Genomic DNA, 24,820 nt, shown 5'->3' on the forward strand with positions numbered 1-24,820 from the left:
TGACTCCCCAGAGCTAGGTTAGTAACACACATTTCTGGGACATGAATGCACATAAATGAAAAGATAGATATGATGGCTCCTTTACACACACAACATGTGTGCAGCCCTATAAAATCAGTGCATGTCCACATTAAATTATTTATAAGTAAAATAAGATGAAAAATAAGCAATATTATTGAAAGCACACCCCGTACTACTGAACTAATCCGTACAACCACATAGGTAGTTTATTCCAACACTCTAATACAACTCACAGGAGCATATCCTTAACTAGCGCCCCTACTACAATTCAGCACGTCCTCTTACCTCAACGTATCAGTCCCAGTTTTAAACATGTGGCTAAGTAAGTAAATAATAAATACACATACAGTACAAAATCATAAACAATAAAAAAGAAAAGTTACAAATCAAAAACTAAACAAACACTATCATTTCATAACACAACTCATATAAAATAACGGTCGGACATAGGCAAAAATACATGCCCCCTGAGGCACTGTTTGCAATCCCGGAAGTGTAACGTCAAGGAAATAGACCAGTGATGTAGTTTCGTTTGTGAGGGAGCGTAACATTGTCACATTACAAGTTAACTTATGCACGTAAGTTAAAATGTCAACATTGACGTTTGATTTCACAAGGGACACAATGAGCGGTCTCCTGGGTGAAAGTCCTGTCTGTTTAACCCATCCGTTCTCCTCCTGCTAAATGGGGCGTGTCACGTAGTATTTCAGACCGTGAAAATAACATATGATATTAACCAGGAGATTTGAAGCAGGAGTTATTTTAATCATGATTTCAAGAACAGACAACAATTGAGCTATATAAGGAGAGAGAGAGAGAGAGAGAGAGAGAGAGAGAGAGAGAGAGAGAGAGAGACTATAGACAGTCATGGAAACCTGCACATAGATACCTCTATCTCGGCAGATACACCCCCAGTTCTTCCCTTGGCAGCAGTACTGTTGATTATTTTATCTCTGACCTTGACATTTTTAATATCAAGACATTCACAGTCAATCCCCTTACTCCTCTGTCCGACCATATTAAAATAACAATCTGTCTGAGTAAAGGAAATCTCCAACACAAAGAACCAGATTCTAATAATGTACAAACCTCTCCCCAGTCCTACAAATGGACTGAGAGCAGAACTGATCTCTACAGAAAAGCAATGGACAGTCTACAAATCCACTCACTCTTGAATGATTTTCTTTGTATAGCTTTTCCTTACAGTGAAGGAGGTCTGAATTTAGCTATTAACAACATGAATGCCATTTTTGACAAGGCAGCAAAACTAACAAATTTAAAGAGGAAAAGAAAAACAAATAATATCAGTGGTGAAAAATGGTTTGATAATAATTGTACAAATCTAAGGAAATAACTAAGAAATGTATCCAATCAGAAACACAGGGATCCAAATAACTAAAATTTAAACCTTCTTTATGGAGAAACACTAAAAGAATGCAAACATTTACTAAGAACAAAAAGGGTAAGCATAACAAAAATCAGCAAAACCTAATCGAAGAATTAATACAGTCCAATCAATTCTGGGGAAATTGGCATAAACTAAACACAAGATCTAAGGAAGAATTAGCAATCCAAAATGGGAATATTTGGACCACCCATTTTACTAACCTTTATGGCAAAATAACAAATAACTCAGGCCAAGAGGAAATACAGAGGAAATCAAAAAAACCTTGAATTAGCAATTAAAGACTACCAGAACCCCATTGACAAATGAACAAGCTTAAACTCCGAAAGGCATGTGGTGCTGACTCCATTTTAAATGAAATGATCAAATACACAGATAATAAATTCAAATGGTCATTCTATACGCTTTCAATATCATCCTAAATACAGGTATTTTCCCAGATACTTGGAACCAAGGACCAATCCACAAAAATGGAAACAAGTTTGACCCAAATAACTACAGAGGAATCTGTGTGACTAGTAACTTGGCAAAACTATTCTGCAGTATTATTAATAGCAGAATCTCACAATTCATTAGTGAACACAATATCCTAAACAAAAGTCAATTTGGAATTCTCCCAAAATATGGTACATCAGACCACATTTTTACCCTACACACCCTCATTGACAAGCAATTGAACCAGAACAATGGAAAAAAATCTTTGAAGGTATATTTAAATTAATTGTAATTAATTTGCAGCTGACTGAATACTGCAAAGTTCCAACAGCAGAAGTTATTTTTTCCCTTTAAGCCGAGTAAAGCCAAAACCCCTTCTTTATTAATCTTTAACAGTTTATTTGGGCAGCACATACAGTGGTGTGAAAAAGTGTTTGCCCCCTTCCTCATTTCCTGTTCCTTTGCATGTTTTTGTCACACTTAAGTTTTCGGAACTCAAACCAATTTAAACAATAGTCAAGGACACAACAAGTAACACAAAATGCAATTTGTAAATGAAGGTGTTTTATTATAAAGGTGAAAAAAATCCAAACCATCATGGCCCTGTGTGAAAAAGTGATTGCCCCTTGTTTAAAACATACTATAACTGTGGTTGTCCACACCTGTTTCAATTTCTCTAGCCCACACCAGGCCTGATTATTGCCACACCTGTTCACAATCAAGGCTTCAATTAAATAGGAGCTGCTTGACACGTAAGGTCCACCGAAAGATCCTTAAAGCTACACATCATGCCAAGACCCAAAGAAATTCAGAACTATTAGAAAGAAAGTAATTGAGATCTATCAGTCTGGAAAGGGTTATAAAGCCATTTCCAAAGCTTTGGGAATCCAGCGACCACAGTGAGAGCTATTACCACAAATGCGAAGACATGGAACAGTGGTGAACCTTCCCAGGAGTGGCCGGCCGCCCAATTACCCCAGAGCGCAGCGACGACTCATCCAAGAGTCACAAAAGACCCCACAACAACGCCAAAGAACTGCAGGCCTCACTTGCCTCATTTAAGGTCAGCGTTCATGCCTCCACCATCAGGAAAGACTTGGCAAAAATGGCCTGCATGGCAGAGTTCCAAGGAGAAACACTGCTGAGCAAAAAGAACATTAAAGCTCGTCTCAATTTCTCCACAACACATCTTGATGATCCCCAAGACTTTTGGGACAACATTCTTGGACCGATGAGACAAAAGTGGAACTCTTTGGAAGGTGTGTGTCCAAGTATATCTGGCGTAGAAGGAACACTGCATTTCATAAAAGAACATTATACCAACAGTAAAATATGGTGTGGTAGTGTGATGGTCTGGGGCTGTTTTGCCTTCAGGACCTGGAAGACTTGCCGGTGATAAAAGGAACTATGAATTCTGCTGTCTACCAGAGACCTAAAGGAGATGTCCGACCATCTGTTCTTGTACTCAAGCTGAAACGAACTTGGTTTCTGCAGCAGGACAATGATCCTAAACACCCACAAGTCCACCACCGAATGGCTGAAGAAAACAAAATGAAGACTTTGGAGGGGCCTAGCCAAAGTCCTGACCTGAATCCTATTGAGATGTTGTGGTATGACCTTAAAAGGCCGTTCATGCTCAAAAACCCTCTAATGTAACTGAATTAGGACAATTCTGCAAAGATGAGTGGGCCAAAATTCCGCCAGGACGCTGTAAAAGCCTCATTGCACGTTATCGCAAACGCTTGGTTGCAGTTATTGCTGATAAGGGTGGCCCAACCAGTTATTAGGTTTAGGGGGCAATCACTTTTTCACACAGGGCCATGATGGTTTGGATTTTTTTTCACCTTTAATAATAAACACCTTCATTTACAAATTGCATTTTGTGTTTACTTGTGTTGTCCTTGACTATTGTTTAAATTGGTTTGATGTTCCGAAACACTTAAGTGTGACAAACATGCAAAGGAACAGGAAATGAGGAAGGGGGCAAACACTTTTTCACACCACTGTAAATCATTTATCAGCCATAGGGCCGGTTTCCTACATCACAAATAAATCATTAAAGATGAATCAATGACAGTGACGAGATAATACATCTGAAGGAATCACACTGAAAGTTAAGCAAACGCCTCAAAGAAGGACCTAACATGTTTCCATAGGGCATGTAACATGCACAGAGGAGTTCTCAATTCAGAGTGACTAACAACACCCGGAAAAACGTCTTGTAGTTTTTCTCAATGGTTCTCTGTGGAGTCAACAAATTCAAAAGACTTAGGCTGGTCAAAAGATAGGAAAGATTAACTACAGCTTCACTGTTGTACAATTGTAAAGAGAGGGAGAGGGAAGGTTCCACACATCTTTCTTGCCCCATCTTTTTCTTTGGGTCACTTTCAAGTCATTAAAGTAATATACTTCTCTTACGAGGAGCTTCCGATTATTCTCTCTTTTCTAATATAAACAGACCTGCCCTCGATGATTTGCAGCTGGGACATACTGTACAATAGCAACAGAGTGACTTTGAGACGGGAGGGGGAGGGGCTGCACACACACAAGGCGGGAGGTTAGTGATCTGGGTACAGAATAGAATAGAATAGAATGCCTTTATTGTCATTATACACAAATACACGGTACTTGTGCAACGAGATTAAAGCAATCCCTTTACAGCGTTGACAAAAAAAAAAGAAAATCATTCTTCAAAGACAAATATTTAATCCAGATAACACTTAACGGTGTGTGTTCTCAGTGTGGTATCTGGAACAGGGCCGAGATTCTGTCTGCAGTTCAATTCCTCTACTTAGAAGCAAGTAAAAGAACGTGCGCGAGTGTGGTTGACCTCGTTACTATCAGGTGGTGTCATCTTATCTTCCAAACCACAGTCAACGCTTTCCCCAGGTCAGTGTCACGCTCTGAGGCAGAGGGACACAGATCCCCTTGGCTGGAGAGACAACTAGCCTGTACTGTCAGCAGTAATCAGAAACCAAATCATTCAAATTGCCTAAGAAAAAGCCTTGCCTAAACAATATTGATCTTATCCCTGTAATGTAGCTATCATTGTCTATAATGTGTGAACTAAATATTTAGAAGTTTTTATATAGAGAAAGTAGGGGAGAGGAGGATGTTAGCTAAGCTGACATCCATCATGGACAACACCTCTCACCCCCTACATGACACTGTGGGGTCCCTGAGCAGCTCCTTCAGCAGCAGACTGATACACCCACGGTGTAAGAAGGAGAGGTACCGCAGGTCTCTGTCAGACTCTACAACACGTGCACTATCTGATAACGTAGTTTCTGTTCCTGTTTTTCACTTAATCCACACACTCTGTATATCTTTATCTGTATTTATATTTTTCCATTACAAGTACTTACTTTTTCAATATTATTTATGGTCACATGTGAATATAACTTATATTATGGTTTACCTGCTTTCGCATTATCACTTTAACTAGATATTCAACTTAATTTTAGCGTCACTTACAACACTGCAATGTTTTTTTTCTTGTACTATGGCAACTGCACTTTACTTTACAATACCTCATGTGACGCCACTTCACTTCACTTTACCTTACCTTGCTTTGCTTCAGTCTACCTTTCTGCACATTGTCTATCGTTTACCTGTTTTTCTTGTGTGTTTACTTGTTTGTTTGTTTTTGCTTTCATTGTAGAGAATTGCTGCTGTAACAAAGGAATTTCCCCGTTGTGGGATGAATAAAGTATCATCTAATCTAATCTAATCTAATCTATGTGAAATAAACTCAAACGATGCCAGTTCCTCCCTTATACAGGTGAGAAAAATGTAGCGCTCCTGTGACGTGTTCTTTTCCATGTGACTACTGAGGGTTTGGGACTAAAATGCAACTTTGAATTATCGACATTTAATGTCAAATTTAAGTGTTGTGTGCTTTCAATGTTGAAATCACAATAACACGCTTGAAGTCATTAGTTTGTCTTCATCTTGCTTCATCTCACAAGCACCACCCTGCAGCAGAATCCCTCTGTTGCAAGCCTGTGTGTTATTATTATGTTAAATTATGCCGCCAGTGGAAAAGGGTTTAAAGATTTGGTCTATGTGCATGTGGTGGTTGGCTAACGGCTACATTCCCTTTTACGATTTATATACTTCTTATAAAGGTTTGCATATTTTACTCTGGAGAGTAAATTTGGTGATTATGAAATTATTTCTGCTTTAGTTTTCAGTTTAAAGGCTGCAATTAGCCCAGCCATAAAGAAGTAAAGGGTACAATTATATAGAGTGCTAAGAAGTAGAGATACAGTGTCCGTGTGAGTGTCCCAGATACAGTAGACAGAGTTGACAAGTTCTTTGTGTGTCGACTTTGGAGATTCTGCACGCTTTGAAAAACTTTGAGACCTAATCCTGTGATGAGAGAGATCTCTTTCAAGCATTCTTTGAATGCAAATGAATACCACTAGCAGTAGATAACTAATTTAATAACTGGGAAGGGTACATTTTTACATACTCTAGTTTTTCTGCAGCACACACAATAAACGTTAGAAAAGAAACTGCAGTTAAGTGTGTGTGCAGTTATTAACGGCCTTTTCCTGATAAGGATTACCATACATCACCTTTTCAGAAGAGCTTAGAAATATGAATGTGTTGAAGACGTTGCTGGAAAAAATGTTAAAGTATAATCGGATGACGGTTATGTACTGTATACAGTGAGTACATGAAATGAATTCTCTCCCTTTGCATTACAGACGGAAACTCAGGAGTCAAGAATATGACTTGTGTGACTGTGGAACCACACTCTGATATAACCATGTCATATTAAGATCAATCAAGCAGTCAGTCAATCAAACAATCAATCAATCAATCAATCAATGGACGCAGAGATGGCCTCGCTTGTCCAGGTAGTTGGTTCATAGACATAGATCATAGCTGATGATATCTTTGTTATGTTTGTACTCTGGTGTTTTCATTTTAAAACTTTGACTGCCAGGCCAGTAGAGTCAGCATGGGACTGGTGAGCTGATTTTCCTTTCCTGATGAGTGACCTGTAGTCTTGAGATGGCCGCAGAGATGGTCTTGCTAGCTTAAGCTCATCTTCATCCTCTGTGTTTCAGCTGGATAGCTAGCCCAGGCTAGCAGAGAGGGCAGGAGGTTAGCAGAGTCGGCAGGAGGCAGGCGAGTTGATTTCCCATCCTGATGAGTGACTCAGAGCCACATGGGGGGCTACACGCCATCATACCACAACGTCAACCACATAACACAACTAACATTGGTAAAGCATACTTTTGGTGGAGCTGACATTGAGGCGACTGGCGAGGGCTGCACCTTCTAGTACAAGATGTAATGTATCTGAACAACAAAACAAGCTAAAATACTTGGAGGCAAATATTATGGTGTTTTTGCATCTTTAAGACTGATCTCGCTGTCTGACCTCAACCCACTCACTGTCCTTGGTGATTATACAATAATTAACAATTTGGTGCATCATTGCTGCTGTCACAACATCTGCTGCCCTTGCAGTCATGTGAGGCTTCAGCATCTGAATGTTCTTCTCCCTCAAATTATTCCCCAGGGAGAGTCCAGTCTCTAATAAAAAGAATTAGCATAGGTTAAAAGAAAAGGTTATGGCTGACAGCAAACTATTGTTTTAATGTAGCATGGTCTTAGCCTCATATGTTGTTCTTATTAACCTATTGTTTGTGCTAATGAAAAAAAGGTCACGGCCAAAAAATATCAGCACCCAAATCCTTGAGGTGATCTCTGTACCATAGGACTTTGAATTGATTTGGAATTTGTTACTTTTGTAAGTATGGTCACCTGTCCAAAAGAATATTTTGAATTATTTCAATGTTTACTGTGTATCATGGATCGATTACTTCACTGGCAGGTTAATCGAACAAGGCTAACTGAAACAGAGGATGTTAAAACATGCTACAAAGAGCACTGACACATGGAGCCACTGTTTATTGGAAGCTGTGAGCGGACTGCATAATTTGGCATATAGTAGCCTATTGATAGAAACATGTAGAGATTAGTAATATGGACAGCGTGATCTTGTTTTCTTTCAGTCCTCGAAGCATACCCCAAGGCCCGGCCTCAAATGTCAATAAAAGACACTTATTGACTGACCTGCCCTCTGTTCTGTTGTAGACTACCCTGCCTAAGTTTGTGGACTTAATGAACCACATACATTAGGAAATAATCTCCAATTGAAGCTCAAAACAATTAGCCTTGTCAACAAAATACATAAGTTAGCAAGTTTGCAAACATTAAGAACTGCCTCCATTAATTGACTGTAAACCCATTCTAGTTGCTTAGCAAATGTCTTAGCAGTCATTTTATCTCTGTGACCTAAGTCAATTGAATGCCCATTTATATTCTGTTTTCGGTTGTATGATTCCATCAGGGCTGTCAGCGCACACACATCGACCGTAGACTCACTCATCTGACTAACAGATTAACATGTCAATGCTTTTTCTACCTCTGCATTCGGTGGTGACCATGGTAAGCCTAGAGGGAAAAGGCTGCACACAGCTTTTTCTTTATCATTATTTAATAGTGCAAGGACTAACACTTTGACCAAGTATGCGTCTTTTACATAGTAATACTGTCACGGCCCATTGAATTTCCATGCGGCAGGCTGTGTAGGGTTACATGGTACTTTCCTTAATGTTAAATGGAGCCTACCGGCTGGCGAATGAGACTCGTCCTAACCCTTGCTAGACCAATGCTACGACAGAGCTGCAGAATTAGACCAACATGAAAGCCTAAACCTCCAAGGCTTAATTGGTAGATTCCCAGAATAAAAAAAAAAAATGATTAGGGCAGCCTACAGCAGGCCTTACATGACCACACACCTTGAATATTGTATTATTAGGCCTGGGCACTGAAAGGACTCATTGTCAGCTGTATAAAAAAGGACTGGGCTGACACAGTAGACTGAAATGTTCAAGAATTCACATCTACCCTAATGAACTTGTAATAGGATTTAAAACTTGGTCTGAATGACTTGAAACTTGAAAGAGATGATATGAGTCTTAGATGTGTCTCAAATGACTTGAGACTGTACTTGGGCTCGTCTCGAATGCTTTGACACTTGAATTAGACATGTCTGTCTTGTCTGTTAATGACCTGGGACTTGACTTAGAATTATCTTGAAAGAGTTTACACTTGCCTTGTAGTAGTTGTCTCACATGTCTTGAGACTTGACTTGAATTTTCTCCAAAAGACTTTAAGAGGACTTTAAGTTAATCATTTTCATTGCATAATAAGCTATTAAGAACAAGCTGTTTGCTCTAATGGACTTCTGTGCTAATTTTACCCCTGGTTTGTGATTCACGCTGACCTGTCCTCTGAGAGTACCAACACAAAGTCAAAATTCAGTGCAATATAAAATGCTGTATGACTACTGCACCTTCATTTAATCTGTCTCTGCCCAGGCAACGCTGCTATTACCCAATGCTTTTAGGCGGAGAGTGAAAATATTTAATTACATATACCGATAATTCCTGCAGGTCACAAATCGTTGTGACATAAAAGCAGGAGGCCTTTGTTTTCTTTACACATTACTAAACATAGATTTTCCTTTCATATTTTTCACACTTTAGCAATTGACACGGGAGCTTGAACCCAGTGCTTTCATTATGACTCAATGTTGTGCAGTACTAAGCCGTACATACATTATAGCAGGATTCTTGATTCATTTGTAAATTACATAACCTTAAGCCTTTTGTACCATCTCTCTGAACTCATTAGAAATCAAAGTGCCAATCCCCAGAATATCAGACACATTAATCAGACGTTTTATTCAACTTATCTTCATGATTATAGATTTTAAAATTCAGTCATTAGAAGTCACACTAACAGAAAATTAGACATTTCATTGCAAATGTTGCCCTCTGTTTTCAAGAGCTTTTGGCACAAAGTACAGATTAAGATCATGTTCAGGAAGTGTGGGTGTGCTTTCAAGTGTGTTTTGCTGACAGACGAGCTACAGGTCAATGAACGTATAAAGGAAAGAGAGCATTCAAAAATATCACTGAGGAACCAGTTCACACAGCACACTCTACCGCATTTGGAGATCATAAATCAACTGAAACCTATGATACACAAATTGTGCTTTAGGCAATATTCAGCAGAGATGTGCGTTGGCTAATCCTTTACTTTATGTTCTCTCTGTAGTTAGATTTGGGATTTTCCCACAGTGATTTTCTACTCTTTGTTCTCTTTTTCATTCTTGCAACATTTTCACGTACGTGCCTGAATTGAATGCAATCAATATGGTTATTGTCATTGTCATATTGTTATTGTGTAGAATATTTCTATATGAAAACCAACATGGGTAGCAAATGTTTCTGAGGGAACAAAATCAGACACAATGGGAGATTTTTTGGTTACTCAACTGTCTGACATCTCCAAACTACTGCCTGTGTACGCCGGCCTTTAAAGTCTTTACTCTCAGCCACTTCCACCTTTGTTATCCGCTGGCATTTCTTCATTTTTGTTTCCTTGGTGATGGAGGCTGGAAGCTGCATAACACAACATCATCACAGCCCGTCCAAATTGAGGCCTCAACCCGTGCCCAGTGACCGTCCTTTCTGCGCCGTGCTGTATCTCACCTGTACTGCGTATCTGTACGTGACACCATTATCTGCTGCATTTCTCCAGCTGTTCAGTTTGCATTAAGCTATAGAAACATGTCTTTGTTTCCCATTCAGAGGAGAGAATGAGCTGCAGGTATGCTAAGGAATTGAGGCAAGGGTGTCTGATGTGAGCAGATTAAAGGAAATGAAAACTAAACACATACAGATTATATTCCCACTAAGCCAAATGCACCATTCAGAGTATATAGTTCACTAATGCAAATCTGTTAAAATCATGTCTTTGCATGGAAACGCAAAATTTGCATTGCAAATTTGCAAAATTTGAGAGAAATCATTTCCTGTACTCTGGTTTGTTGTCTTGATTGTGTTACAAAGACATTCTGACAATCCACAGACAGATACATCTCATAATGTACATACTGTGTATATTTACAGTACATGTATATACTCATACAATCTGAAATACCTGGGTTTCCTAACAGATGTCGGAGTAATTTTCTTTTATAACCTGGTGATAGTGTAAAGCAGGTCTCCTGGAAAGGTTCAGCACTGCGTTTCATTCCTGTGTTTCTGTAGTAGGTAATAGTGGTTTCATGGTGCTTCTCTTTGCTCTGTAAACCAAGGAATTTATTTCCGTGGCCCCCTCCCTTCCCCTCTCTACACAATCCCCTCGCTGCGTTTGCTCCTCCACACCACCAGGGCCGTCATAAGGAGGGTGACCAGGATTGGGATTGCAATAAATGGACCCAGGATGCGATTTGGTGGGTCCTTGAGAAGCCGTCCAGACAGCGAGCAGTCGTGGAAGTACTGCTTGTGGACTCGGATGAAGAACTCATCCACCAGCCTGTTGGGCCAGAAGCAATTCATCTGCAGCGCCACCAGGAACGTGCAGTTTGTCAGCTCGCCGTAGAGTCTGCATGTTGGTGACACAAAGGAAGAGAACAAACAGTTACACACTGAAGATAAGCTTGCCCACTACCCTAAGTTAATGTTGTCATGTCTGTCCAACTCTATGTGTCACACACAATGTGCAGGTACTCTAAAACTCAGAATTATTGGTCATTTTTGTGTGTTTCATTTCAGCTTCTCATTTATTGCCAGTTCCTGCAGAATTTGCTAGCTCTACTGACAGCTGTCACTGTCGCGTGTGATTATGGAACCCATGCAACTTCTAGGCAAGACCCGGCCTTCAATAGCATTTACACACTAGTATTATGCAAGGGAACAGAACCCAATTCTTCCAGGTCCTATCCCCTGACCAGTTGGCTTAGCCTTAACTAACCTTAACCTTAACTACTCAAGGTCAATGCCTCACCCCAAACAATCAGGCTGCTTCGTAGGGCGGGCCAAGCCTACAAGTTGCGTGAGAACAATAATGACCTGTCACTGGCAGTACCTATAGATATCTAGCTAATTAAGCTACTAACCCCATCACATTTATTAGTTTGTTAGTTATTTCCGCCACTAAGTGGTGGTGTCACATGCCAAGTAGTTGCGCGGTGCCTCTTAGTCGCTCTTTTTTTCTTTCGGGCCGATCAGGGAAGCAGTAAGCTGCACAGTGGAAAATGCTGGAGTAGATTATATGAAATAAATAGGTAAATATTGCATAACTGGCAAAAACAACATGTGTGTACAAAGGTTAAATTTATACCTGTGTTCATCTTTTAACTGCCTGATATGTTGAGACTGACTTTGGATGGATGTCGATGGATTCAAGTATAAAGCCCGTTTTTCAGAGTCTGTATTCTGGGAAATGTGTTATCTAAGTCAAACTGTATATTTAAGAATCTGCCAGAGTTTATTGTGAATGTATATTTATACTGTATTTTTTTTGTTGTGTCCTAAGCCTACTGCCGTATGTTTTGGATTATTTTGTTATAATTATTTTTGTTTTGGCCTTTCTGTCAAATTGCAATAAACGTACCCTGAAGAAGTTATTGTATCCTCTGTGTGTGTGAGTGTGTATATTTTTATATATAAATATATATATTTCTATATATATATATTTTCTTCTTAATTAATTGATTATTAATTAATTCTCAATTATATTCTCAATTAAAGAAACCCAAGAAAAAACTGCAACAAAGGACTTGATCTTGGAAATAGTAGTTTTGAAATATAGGAGTGGAGGTATGAGAAGACACTTGTACCAGATTGTCCAGTTGGCTGCAAGATGCAAAACACTTGTCCTTCACTATGAGACACATGGTACTCAGTTTTGTGTGTGTGTGTGTGTGTGTGTGTGTGTTGTTGCTCCTCCTCCTCCTGCATGGTGAGTGGATCTTCATCATGACGGAGGTAATGACCCATGACTATGACTAAGCACAGAGAGGACTCTTACTGCACAAATTAAGGTCATCACACATACTGTAGTACATGTAAGGTTCAGGAAGCAAGTCACAGTTACAGATTATCGAGTTAAGTCCATTAATGGTAATGCATCTCTGCCCGCCACTCCAGGCCTTTACTGTTTTCTAGTAAATAAGGGGAAGGGGAAACAGGTTTAAGATCCCCACGTGTTCAAGGAAAGTGACGTTCACTGTTCTGTAGTTAATAGTGAGTTCCTTTTTAAATTGAGTAAAACTTATATAAATGGAGAAAATTCAAATTAGCTGCTGATTGTGCGCCTATTGTCAATCCCACTACATAAAGAAGTAAAACAACTGGACATCCTTCAATTTCTGTGTGCGGCAGATGTTATCTTTTACTTTTTAATTCATAAAGAAACTTTGTGTTTACACCACCTGCATAATTTCTCTTTGCTTTGCGGTACTCACACTTGCTTGATCTCTTGCTCTCGTATATTTTCTTGTACTAGTAATTTTTCTGTTTAACTTATACTGCGTCATTTCAGAATGAAGCAACGCACTAGGGGCCTGGAAAAACTCCAAGTAAAAAATACTAATATACAGCATTATCAACTTATAAAACTGTTTTTGCTAAGCTAGCAATAAAACAGTAAATACCCACATACACATCTAGCAAACTCGACTATGACTAGACTGGGAGCAACATTAGCATTCATGTTGAATTCTGTTCTAATTAAAATCCAATATTAATTTTACGTTTAGCTCTGTTTTGGTCTCCACCAATTCTTGAGGGACACGATGAACTGTAAACCTAAGGAGAAATGCAGAGCCAGATGACACTTCCCTATGGGTGTGTAAGTATCCCCAACCTTACACATAGTTAATATAAGAATATCAATTAGAGCAAAACATAATGCAATACATTATACTTAATATCCAAACAGCATCTCTAGAGTAGAATATGTGTATCTGCCCACCTTCAATTCAAAATGTGTGTTTATTATTCTAACAGCTTTTGATGATGCATCCCAACACACAGTCTTTCTTTGTTGAAGTTTAGATGGAAACAGCTCAGGGCTGGTTAACATGGGACCAGAGCACTGGGGTTGATTCGGGTGACACTCTGTCGGGTGTGTACTTCCTTTCTCTGTTTGAGCACTAAGGATCTCTGGAGAGGTTTATGCGTCGAGGCAGTGTACACAAAGAGATGTAGTGAGAGAGAGAGACTGTATCTTTGTGTGCGGAATGTAGTGCACTATGTCATTTCTATTAGCAACTGTTCCAATGCCTCACGGAGTACACAGGGAATCAGTACTGGTTAAACTAATTGGGGTTTGAGCTCTATAATAACTTGGCTTTTGTCCTGTGACCAAAACCCAACACTGTATTTCTGTGAGGCCACAGGGTAAGTGTGTGTGTGAGTTTTTTTTAGGCAGGAGGAACACGCTTTTATGATGTATGTATTACCAATTGTGTATACATTTTCTTACAATTAATAGGGAATAAAGATAGGGGTGGGACACAGAAAAAAAAGAGACATTCAGGAGGAGTGTGTGAATTTGAATTCCCATCTCATTACTTTTTCTTGGTAATATTTTTTAGAAAATTATAATACATTAATGCAGCAACAACTGCCGAGTGGTAACAGGGTTACTGCTGGCTGCTGCAGGTGCAGTGACTTTCCAGATGTGCACAGTTCAAAATGGTCCAATGCCAAAGTATTACGTTTACTCAGAGCAACTGCATGCTTATGTTAGCACTAATTGATGTTGAGAAAGCTATAAATCACTCCCACTAGTCTGCTCATGTGAGCACGAGCAGCATTGCCTGAGTAGTCTATTCCAAATAGAATTTGCCATCTCAGTTTAAACCTCGTGACGGAGAAAAGAAGATTTACATAAAATGGCTCATCTCATTTAGACAAAGAAACAGGGCAGCTCCACACAGGGTTTGCTATTCTAAACAGTAACAGAGTTTCTTGCTCTGGCTCCCATTTAAAATCACTTTAGATGATCCTTCTGATAATCATGAGCTAGTCTTCTTCAGTAGGCATTCCTGTTTAAAGGTTAAAGCCTTCTCTAAAGTCAAAAGTAGGGAGGCGGATCAGACAAGAAATGGAGAATTCATGAAGCACAATGCAAGAAAATACAGTGTTGGAGTGAAGGCGTACAGTATTTACTCTTTCACCAAAGGGTGGCCTCAACAGAGAGGCATTTGGGGTGATGTTCCATTTCTGTAAGACAACAATCCACACCCAGTTCCAAGATGACAATCCGTGCGAGGGAAATCAGCTCAAATAGTGTGTCAGTGTTTATTAGGTACCTAAATTTCTTGGTGATCATTTGAACACGTGCACTCTCCATGGTCTGCCACAAGAAGAATCCTCTTGATGTGACACTGCATCCTTAGCCAAGTGTTATGCAACCATTTGTATTGCCCAATGCACACTCATGAATGTTACCTTTTTGACTGAACTAGACATCCACAATGGTGTGCAAGAAAGTCTGTTTGAATCACAACGGCAGAAAACATATGCAGGCAGTTAAGTGCCTGCATATGTTTTCTGCCGTTGTGAGTGCAGCTTTGTTCAGTTTGTGACTGTGCCAGCAGAGTTGTCAGATTGCATGCGTGGTCAAGGCTGTGCGTGACTGTTTGCCCACTCACACGTCAAGTGTTTTTCGATTATGTTTTTTTTTTTAACAAGTGTGTGGGAGATGAAGTATGCAATATTAACATGCGATGTTAAAGAGTTTGAGCCTGTGAAATAATGTTAGGAAATTATTTGACAGCCTTTGTTTGTATATTTGCTTGAAAAACACATGAAAAATGAATCTTCAGAAATGATTTTCAGGTTGTTATTTTGATGTGTATACTTTATGTAAATGAGGTATTTTCACAGAAACGATGTGTGTAGAGATAAAATCAACTCATCAGCTCATAATGTAAATAAAAGAAATAAAAGAAAAGAAAGAAGAAAGAAATAAGGATACAGAAATAAAAAGATGCAGACATGCAGATGCAAAGTGAGATACGGACCGCCTAATTGATAATATGCAAAACATCTTCCTACCTAAACCACATTGTAGCTCAATTTTCAAAGACTCCCAAAACAACCGTTCTATTTACTGCCGGACGGTGGCAGAAGGCTCCCCAAACGACACATGTGACCAATGTTGCCAACTCAACACTGATCGTGTGTTGTGGGCAGCATGCTTGGAAATGAATTACAACACAATCTATGATTCCATCAGTTTCAATAGGGCCTCCGCCGGCGCTCTGGCTCTAATAATGCTTTTCCCATGATGGTCCGAAGTCGCTAAATTTATTGTCGCTAGCCGCTTTTTAGAAAAAAAAAGGTGGAAGGTCTGAAAAATCGCTAAATGTAGCAAGAAAGTTGAAAAGTTGGCAAGATTGCATGTTACTGCTGTATTTACTGCCACAGGGTAGCGGTTTCATCATGTAACCATAGTCTTGTGACCGTTCGATTTAGCATAACGACCACAGGTTTAAACACGTAGTAAATGTTGTGAAATAGAACTAGTTAAGTTTAAGCCACAAAAGTACTTAGGGTTAGTAAAACATAAGGGATTGGCTTAAAATGAGTCAAATAAAATTTAAAAAAAACGACAGTTGGCTTTCAGTTTCCCACAGGACACTTACCCCAGTCTCCTGAGTGAAAGTCCTGTGTTTGATCGACCCACCCTAACCTTCCTTGTTACGCCTTCCTCATTTTCTCTCACGATAATTACTACAGCTACGAGAGCTCAATGCCAAGAAGAAGAAGAAACTTAATTATTGGCTGCTATGAGCTGCTTGCACAATCAACCCATATGGTCGTTTTTTGAAGGATGACAGGTTGGACTATATTTATTTATGAAAATATCCCATATGTAAGAGATGAAGGACAGAGGGAGCTGGTTCAGGAAGAGACATGCTGCGTTACATAGTTTGATCTGTTGTCTAAAGAGCAAAGTGTGACTAAATAAAACCTGCATAATGAATAAATAAAAGCAACACAGAGAGAAGCAGCTCCAGGACTTGAGAAATGAGGCAGGACTGTTCCTTTATTCCACTGACAGACACTCACAGAGACAGGGGTGCAAGGTGGACAGGTATGACGGTAGATGGATGGCGGTTACTGATTCAGGTAGTATTGCAAAATATAAATGATTTGATGTAGCATGCAACAATAATAGTTTTTGGTGCAGATCCAGACGCAGTTTAAAACAATGTAGACATTTGCTAAGTTCCAAATAACAAAATTCACCCACACACGCACAGACACACACACACACACACACACACACACACACTCACACACACACACAACCACACACACACACACACACACACACACACACACACACACACACACACACACACACAGAAAACCTTTCAGTCTCGAATCTCGAGCTTAAATGGAAAAGTGATTTCCTGCAAAAACCTTTAACTCAATTTGAAATTAAGTTTTTTTTTAAATGTCACCTTCTAGCCTCTGCTTTCTTTTATTGTGTAATATTGAAAAGTCTTAAAAGGAAAATGTAATTTGTGAAACACACTCAAAGTCTAGCATTGATGTTTTGTTTGCAATTGCCCCTCTGACAACCTCTAAGTCATATTCAGGAGCAGTTAGGTCAGTTCGAAATTACAATCAGAGTGGCAAACATCTCTGACATCATGCTGTGCTGTTCAGACCGACTTCAAACTTGTGTGGGCCGGCAACAGAGGGGGGTTCCGGCAAAATCTTTTGTACCAAATACCTGCAAGGGCACATTCCTGCTAGATTGCTTTGCAACATTGAACAGCAGGTTTCTACATTTACTGTAATTGCTCGCAAGGCCGCGCTCAGCACGTCATCATACCAAAGCTACATTTGCATAGCAATATTACCAAAATAAAAGACAAGTATACTATTCTGTCAAGTGGAAGTACCTTCAGACACTCGGAGAAACAAGCTTCATGATGATCACCACGAGTCCAATCACAGCTCTGAGGTAATATTCAGCCTGATCTCCCAGAAATAGGTAAAAGGAGTACGACAAATTATTTTTTAATCTAGCGATATTAGTAATTTATCTCTTCAACTTGTTAATAACCTGTCTGAAAAATAGACAGATTGGATGTTTTAATAGGTGTATACATTGTCCTCAACATTATCTTCAACATTTTTTAAGCCAAGGACCCCTAAACTGAAAGAGAGACAGAGCAGGGACCCCCTACTACATTTGTTGTAGAAAATTAATTTGCATATTAAACTGGGCCTACAATAAGGTGTAGGGTGGCCTCGTGCCTTTATAAATACTTTTTTGAATGGAATGCTAAACTCTTAAAATAGCCTAATAATTGTTTTGATGGTAAACATACATGTAGCACAGTGAATCCATAGGATGAACACAGTCTGTGGATGGCCTTAGTGCCTACCTTACCTATAGGCCAATTAGCAGTGGGGATTTATGTTTGTTGGAACTATGTTGGATTCATGTTAAGACTTTTTAAATTTTGACAACCTTTCAAAAATTAACAATCATTTGGAGGTCCCCCTGCATTGACTCTGAGGACCCCCTAGGGGCCCGAGACCCCCTGTTAAAGATCCCTGCATTGAAACATTGCCATCATGCCATAATGAAAATAAAACCTACAACACTTAAACAGAAGTACACAAGAATCAAATGAACAGTTCAGTCTGTTTTAAGACCAAATGAACAAATGTTACGTCCCTTGTTATTAGGAAACTATTAGATGTCAGCTTGTGACCAATTCATAGATTCTTCACATATAGCACCCATAAGACACAAAACACTGCAGATCGTTTTGATCAACAGCGATACTGTCATCACATCTTTTGTTTATTATAGCTGATGAGAATATGTGATAAGAAAGAGATCCCTGAGAGAAAATGGGTCATAAAGCATTGAATAAATGCAGCCCAAGCTGGAAAAAAGGATACAGAAAAAAAAAAAACTACAGAGACCAAGCTGTTGAAGATTAAAGACTGTCCCTATATAGGGGCTTCCTCCTCGACGCAGCGGGCCCGGGTTTGACTCCAACCATTTTCTCCAAGTCATTCCCCTTCTCTCTCCCCTTTCATGTCTTCAGCTGTCTTGTCCAATACAGGGCTACTGCCCAAAACATTATCTTAAAAAAAGATTAAAGACATATTACACAAAGACACGTGTCAATGCTGACTTTGTTTCAGCTCAAAATTTCTTAACATGACTTAGTGTCACTATTCATCTCTCCGTCCTGTAATACACGTGTTATCACCTTAATCTCATTGCAGTATTTTGAGCCATGAAATCCCTTCTTCATCACTATCATTTACAGTGTTGTTACATTTACAATGTTTCTGTCATGCAGCTTGGAGTGATCACCTTAGAACCGAAAGGGAGAGGTTCCTCCCTCTGAAAACGAAGAAAAAAACTGTCACTACTGAGCACATCTCACAAAATGTTCTGCTTTTTCGTTCTACTTTGTTATTCTGCTAACCTCCCGCATCTCTTTTCCTCTGGGGGAGATCTGAGTTTCTGCACAAGTGTGTGTGTGTGCGCGCAACTCTTTCTATTTGCAACATGAGAAAAAAGGTGATAAAATATTTTGCAGTTTGAAAGATGCTTTTTTTCAAAAGATGTAGCAGTTTCTAGGCCCCAAAATACACACAGGCACGCACGCACACACGTCACTTTTCCTCTCCTTTGGTATCTGTTTCAAATTAGTCGATATCAGGATGTGAACAGATGGAGCTCAGTGTGTGCTGCTGTTTGGTTGTTACATGTGTATTTGTGTTTGAGTGCTTTAAGTGTGTTTATACCAGGGTTTCATTTTGCTCCCGTGACTCTGCGTGTGTACATATGTGTGTGTGTGAATGTTTGTTCTGGATGTAATGAAACCTGGACACATAAACCAACTCAGATGCCACTGGCACGAACGTTTACAGTAAAAACAAGCATTTAAAATGCCGACCTGCTGGGGCTGCTGTCCAAAACACAGAAAGAAGTTAAAACTGTCAAACAATAAGCATGAAAGCCGTCAAGGACCGTGATGCATGTCTGCATTTACAGTACTGTCAGTGGCCCGCTTCCAGATCTAAAACGTAAAACAGTCCAGAGCCCCACAAAAGTACTTTTAGGTTAAAGGTGGCCGGCTACACATATTTCATTACTTTATGGTAATGTCTGAAGTTCTACCATGGACTCTGTAACATGTTTTGTTGAAAAAATACCTTGGTTACCTTGTTTCAAGCCTTCCTAGCGTGGTATAGAAAGCCTGCAGGAAGACACAGCTCAATTTGTGCCAGTTCTCATTAATATTCAATGTGCTATGCCGCTTGACTCTTATTGGCTAACAGTTAGCCAATGAGAGCCTGGCTATCAGCATCCTTTACCCAGCACAACTGGGTGAGCTCATGAATAGTAATGAGCTCAGGCAGCATGACGTCAGACTGACCAGCTGTTGTAATTGACCTGATTTCTCCTCTTATTTCTTTTCAAAAGAGCTGACGGAGTGCAAATAGCAATGCAGATTAAGACTAGACAATGTCCTAGGCAGATGTGGATTTGGGACGGTGCTTCGGCTGTGCTTCCACCCAATATAGTCCCACATCAATATCTGCCTAGGAAATCGTGTATAGCTATTTGTACTCGTTCTGAATACGCAGGCCACAAGAAGTAATTAGGTTGTTTTTGTTTTTTTGTTGACTCACTTTTACTCCCAACATGCTAACCGGCAACATAGGATTCCATTCAATACGCTAAGCTAACTATCGGTGGCGCTAAAAAATGCGTTGGCCCACCTATCAACAGCTAGGGGAGACCGCGATAAGCCCTATTTCAACAAATGTGGTGTGTTCCTTTATAGACGACACTGTGTGCAAATGCCAATTTACTAAAAGCTGATAATGCAGGAGGACGATTATAAAGAATTGGGCTTTTCACAGCAAGAAGAAGGAACAAGAGAAGGAACAAGAACGGATGAAAAGGTTTTTCCTTTCCAGCAGCAAAAGGGGAGCATGGATGTGGAAAGAAATGGCATGCCAGCCAGTTTGATGATCTTCAAACGGTTGACTACGTTTATCAAACTTGGATACAACTTGGCAAACATTCAAATCATTGTCTCAATGCTGTTAAAGAAGCATTGCATAACAGCTGCTGCAGCCGCTGGATGTAATCCAGTCATTATAGCTGGAAAAACATACGGCAATCCCCTTCCAATCACCCACTAATCAGCCATTTAATCACAGAGCTCCGCAGAAAGAGAACTTCAATTAGCTTTCCACACTGCTGAGCTCATTTTTCTGGCCTGGATTCACACGTAACCCTAATGTGAGCTCACTCGCAAAAGGCTTTTTAAATTGTTACAGGCTGTTGACAGGCATGCCTGACTGATTGACTAAAACACCCCCTAACAATCACCCACAAAAATGCCCTTGTAAAAACAGGAAAAAGCTATTTTTAAACTAAGATCAATTTTTGTATGCGGAAGCAAAGCATTTGAGTAAGGCATTGGCTTGTCTCTCCTCTTTCATTACATAAATCAACAGTTCTAGTTAGACAGAACAGAAACAAGGGCAAAGGGAGAGAATTACACCTCAATGAGAATTAATCAAAAACATAAATTCCATCTTTGGATTTATGAGGCAAACTATTCTGCTGTGTTCTGATCCTGTATAAGGTGAAAATGACAAACTTAAGACTTGTATCTAGCGAGCCTGTATCTAAGATACATTATTAACCAGTAGAAAAATATGTACTTTTTTGGAACTTATTTTTATGCTAGAAATGTCTTCTTGGAGAATGTGTCTCTAATTGGTATGTTTACTCAGGAAATGAGAACTAAAATGAAAGAAAGCTAAAGTTGTTTTGCCGTGATTAATGTTGGAGGTGTTTGTTTGTGTGTAGGTGTGTGTGTGTGTGTGTGTGTGTGTGTGTGTGTTTGTGCGTGTGCGTGTGTGTGTGTTTGTGCTGGAAACCTACGCTGAGCCACTTCCACGCTGAATAAAGTAATGTACTAATGTGCCACAATAACCCGACTAACCCATCATAAACATTTTCAGAATGAGTTCATGGTCTCAATCGCTTCTGCAACACAGAATGATGTTCATGTTTTGAATTATGGTCTCATGGATTTTAAAATTGGTGGTAAAGCAGGGGGTGTTTTAAGGCTTGGCTATGATGTGCACTACTTACACTTTATATTTTGGACTTTATATTTTTGATATTTTAAATTGTTATCTGATATTTCTTATATTTTTGTGTCAACACTGTAAAGGGATTGCTTCAATCTTGTTGCAAAGGTACTGTGTACTTGTGTATAATGACAAATAAAGGGATTCTATTCTATTCTATTCTATTCTGTGATGTGATTGACAGTGAAAGTGTGCAACGTAACGTAGAATGTGAGCCGCTCCACCCTCACTCCTCCCTCTCCTCCAAAATGGTCACATCCACAACCAGGATGGCTGCGCCCGGAACGGTCATAGCAGATCTCCACAAACCAATGTTGTCACACATGCTCTGTCCACAAATTTTACAGTCATTGGCTGTGAGACACTACGTGTGAATTTGACTAATTATGTGGCCATTCTATGACATTTTGACACATAGGTCAACCGGAAGAAAAAGCCAGTGTGTGTGTTGGCAGAGCGCCACCTACTGTACCCGAGTTAGAGTTACTCCTGTCATTCTCCCCATTCTTCCCTGCTCATGTATACGGGGAGAACTGGCATGACCCGGTTATACACTTAATGTACAGTAACGCACTGATTTAGTGTCAATGCCCCTTCCTGCTCAGCTGTCAGTCAAACATACAGGGCCCACTCAGAGGCTTCCAGGATAAAGGAGAATTTCTCATTTATCTCCAAAGGCCCAATACATTTAATACACTTTGACAATAGTGATTTTAGTTTGATGTTTACATGTTCTACTAATGCTCTTATGAGGGTGAACAACATGAGTAAGTTGAATTTATAATCACTGCGGTCATAGCATTAAAACGCAGATTCTCGCCCCAGAAGGCATTTATATATTAGGGTATGATGGCTGCAGAAAAGATCAAAGTCTCATATAGACAATAATAGTGGTTGTGCCCATTGGCTTAAAGCAATTAAACTGTTACCTTCTTTGTTCAAAGATGCCGTTGGCACAGAGTAATTGGTCATGCCAGCTGAGTACCAAATCATTTATCATTCTCTAGTTTTCTCTCCAGCTGTTTCATAATTATTCCATCTTATCCTTTTTTATGTAAGTTGGTTCTTTACCATGACATACAGCAGTGTGTACACTTTCTTTGGCCATAAAAGAGCCTCGGCTTTACAAACGCAGACTAAATCTCTGCAGATCCTCCCAACGTAGGCAGTGACCTGGGTCGCTGTGTATTATTGAGGAGTCTGTGGTACTCTGACCTCCCACAGCGGCTCCAAGGAACCAAAACCTATGAAAACTTTAGAGAGATTTAATAGCTGAATGAGAAAATAGGCACGATGGAAGCAAAAAATGGAATGGGAAATAAAAATAGGGGGAACTATTTATGGTTGAGACTGTGATGAACTGTTAGTTGGCACTTGTGTCGGGCACTGTGTGGCTCCACATTTCTGGAACAAACTCCCAGAAAACTGCAGATTTGCTGCAACTCTCAGTTCTTTTAAATCAAGGCTGAAGACCTTTTTTTCATGTTGCCTTTCTTTAAATGGTTGTTCATTTTCTTTAATGTTTAATTTCTTATACTGCGCTTTAACTTTTATTCTTGTATTTTATCTGTTTATTATCTTTTTTAACTGTTTTTGTGTAAAGCACTTTAAATTGCTGTTGCTGAAATGTGCTATACAAATTAAGCTGTCTTGCCTTGTCTTGGCTATAAATGGCCATGCCTCAGTTAACTGAGCAAAGAGTTCAAAGAAAGAATTTGATAGCTGCCTGCTCACCACAACACAGTTTGTTTGGCATAAAAGTACTTCTGCTGTTGACTAATCTGATGGAAAAGGTTTGTGCAGACTCTGATGGCTGGCTGATCATTAGCATCAGAAGGGGCATGTCCTGATTACCGGAATCATGAAGTGACCCCATGTAGGTATGATTAGACTGTGACAGGTTTGGAAAATAACAGTTAGCAGTGAGGAAGAAAAATGACGTGTTTTCTGCTGTTTTATTAGTAGGTGTAGAGAAAAAACATAGCATAGTATTGTGATATTTTCCGTGGCAATACTGTATCTATACACAGACACCACTTATTGATCTATTATTATACATGTTTTGGTCAGTTTGTCTGCTTGACACTCCCATTTTACAGCAATAATATTTAAATGAGATGAAGAAACGTATATGAGAAATGTATATTTTTAGATAAAGTAGACGTTGACAAAGTTTCATTTTGGGGACATCATTTGAAATTGGAAAAAATTTGAAGACTATTGGAATATGTTTAAAATCGCAATAACACTATCGTGACAGAAGTATCATTATGATATTATATCGGAAGGCCTGTGGTGATTCCCACCCTTATACTGTATATTAGCAGAAAATGTATCATCGTAATGATGTACAAATGTATTATATTTTAATTGATAATATATGCATCTATTTGTTTATCTGATTGGGAGACAAATGGCGGATGAGTATTTAAAATGCAGACTCTGAGAGCAATAATCTTTAATGGCTTGAACATTGGCATGAAAATGTCCCTTTGTGGGGTTTTATGAGTTCCCCCAGCCTGTCCATGGTTCCCCATTGGCTAGAAATGGCGATAGGTGTAAACCCAGCCCTGGGTATCCTGCTCTGCCTTTCAGAAAATGAATGCTCAGATGGGCTGTCCTGGAATCTTGCTCCTTATGAGGTCATAAGGGGCAAGGATACCTTCACTTTCTCTGCTTTGCCCGCCCAGAGAATTTTGCCCACCCACGAAAGAGAGACATCATGGCTTTCAAACGAGCAAAGTGGCAGTTGGTCGAGGCCACACCCCCAGCCTCCACCTTGCCCCCCCCCTCTCAACCTCAAAAGCTACAGACTCACAAATGGTACATACCAAGTAAACCTCACTGTGGGACTGGCTCTAGTGGCTGTAATTCTGCACCAAGGCTGAATTTCTGGAAAGAG

The 24,820-nt window shown here is 39.6% G+C and overlaps 1 protein-coding gene across 2 annotated transcripts in view; it reads right to left on the reverse strand.

The window, feature by feature from the left end:
• Window positions 1-9,296: 9,296 nt before the first annotated feature.
• ramp1 (receptor activity modifying protein 1) overlaps window positions 9,297-24,820 on the reverse strand; it is a 71,480-nt gene continuing 55,956 nt past the window's right edge. For both annotated transcript variants that reach the window (XM_032512984.1, XM_032512983.1), the window contains exon 3: window positions 9,297-11,341. In XM_032512984.1, coding sequence (XP_032368875.1) covers window positions 11,086-11,341 — 256 coding nt within the window. In that variant the 3' untranslated portion in view covers window positions 9,297-11,085. The remainder of the gene's footprint in view (window positions 11,342-24,820) is intronic.

This window comes from Etheostoma spectabile, chromosome 4, assembly GCF_008692095.1.
Source record: "Etheostoma spectabile isolate EspeVRDwgs_2016 chromosome 4, UIUC_Espe_1.0, whole genome shotgun sequence".
NCBI lineage: Eukaryota > Metazoa > Chordata > Actinopteri > Perciformes > Percidae > Etheostoma > Etheostoma spectabile.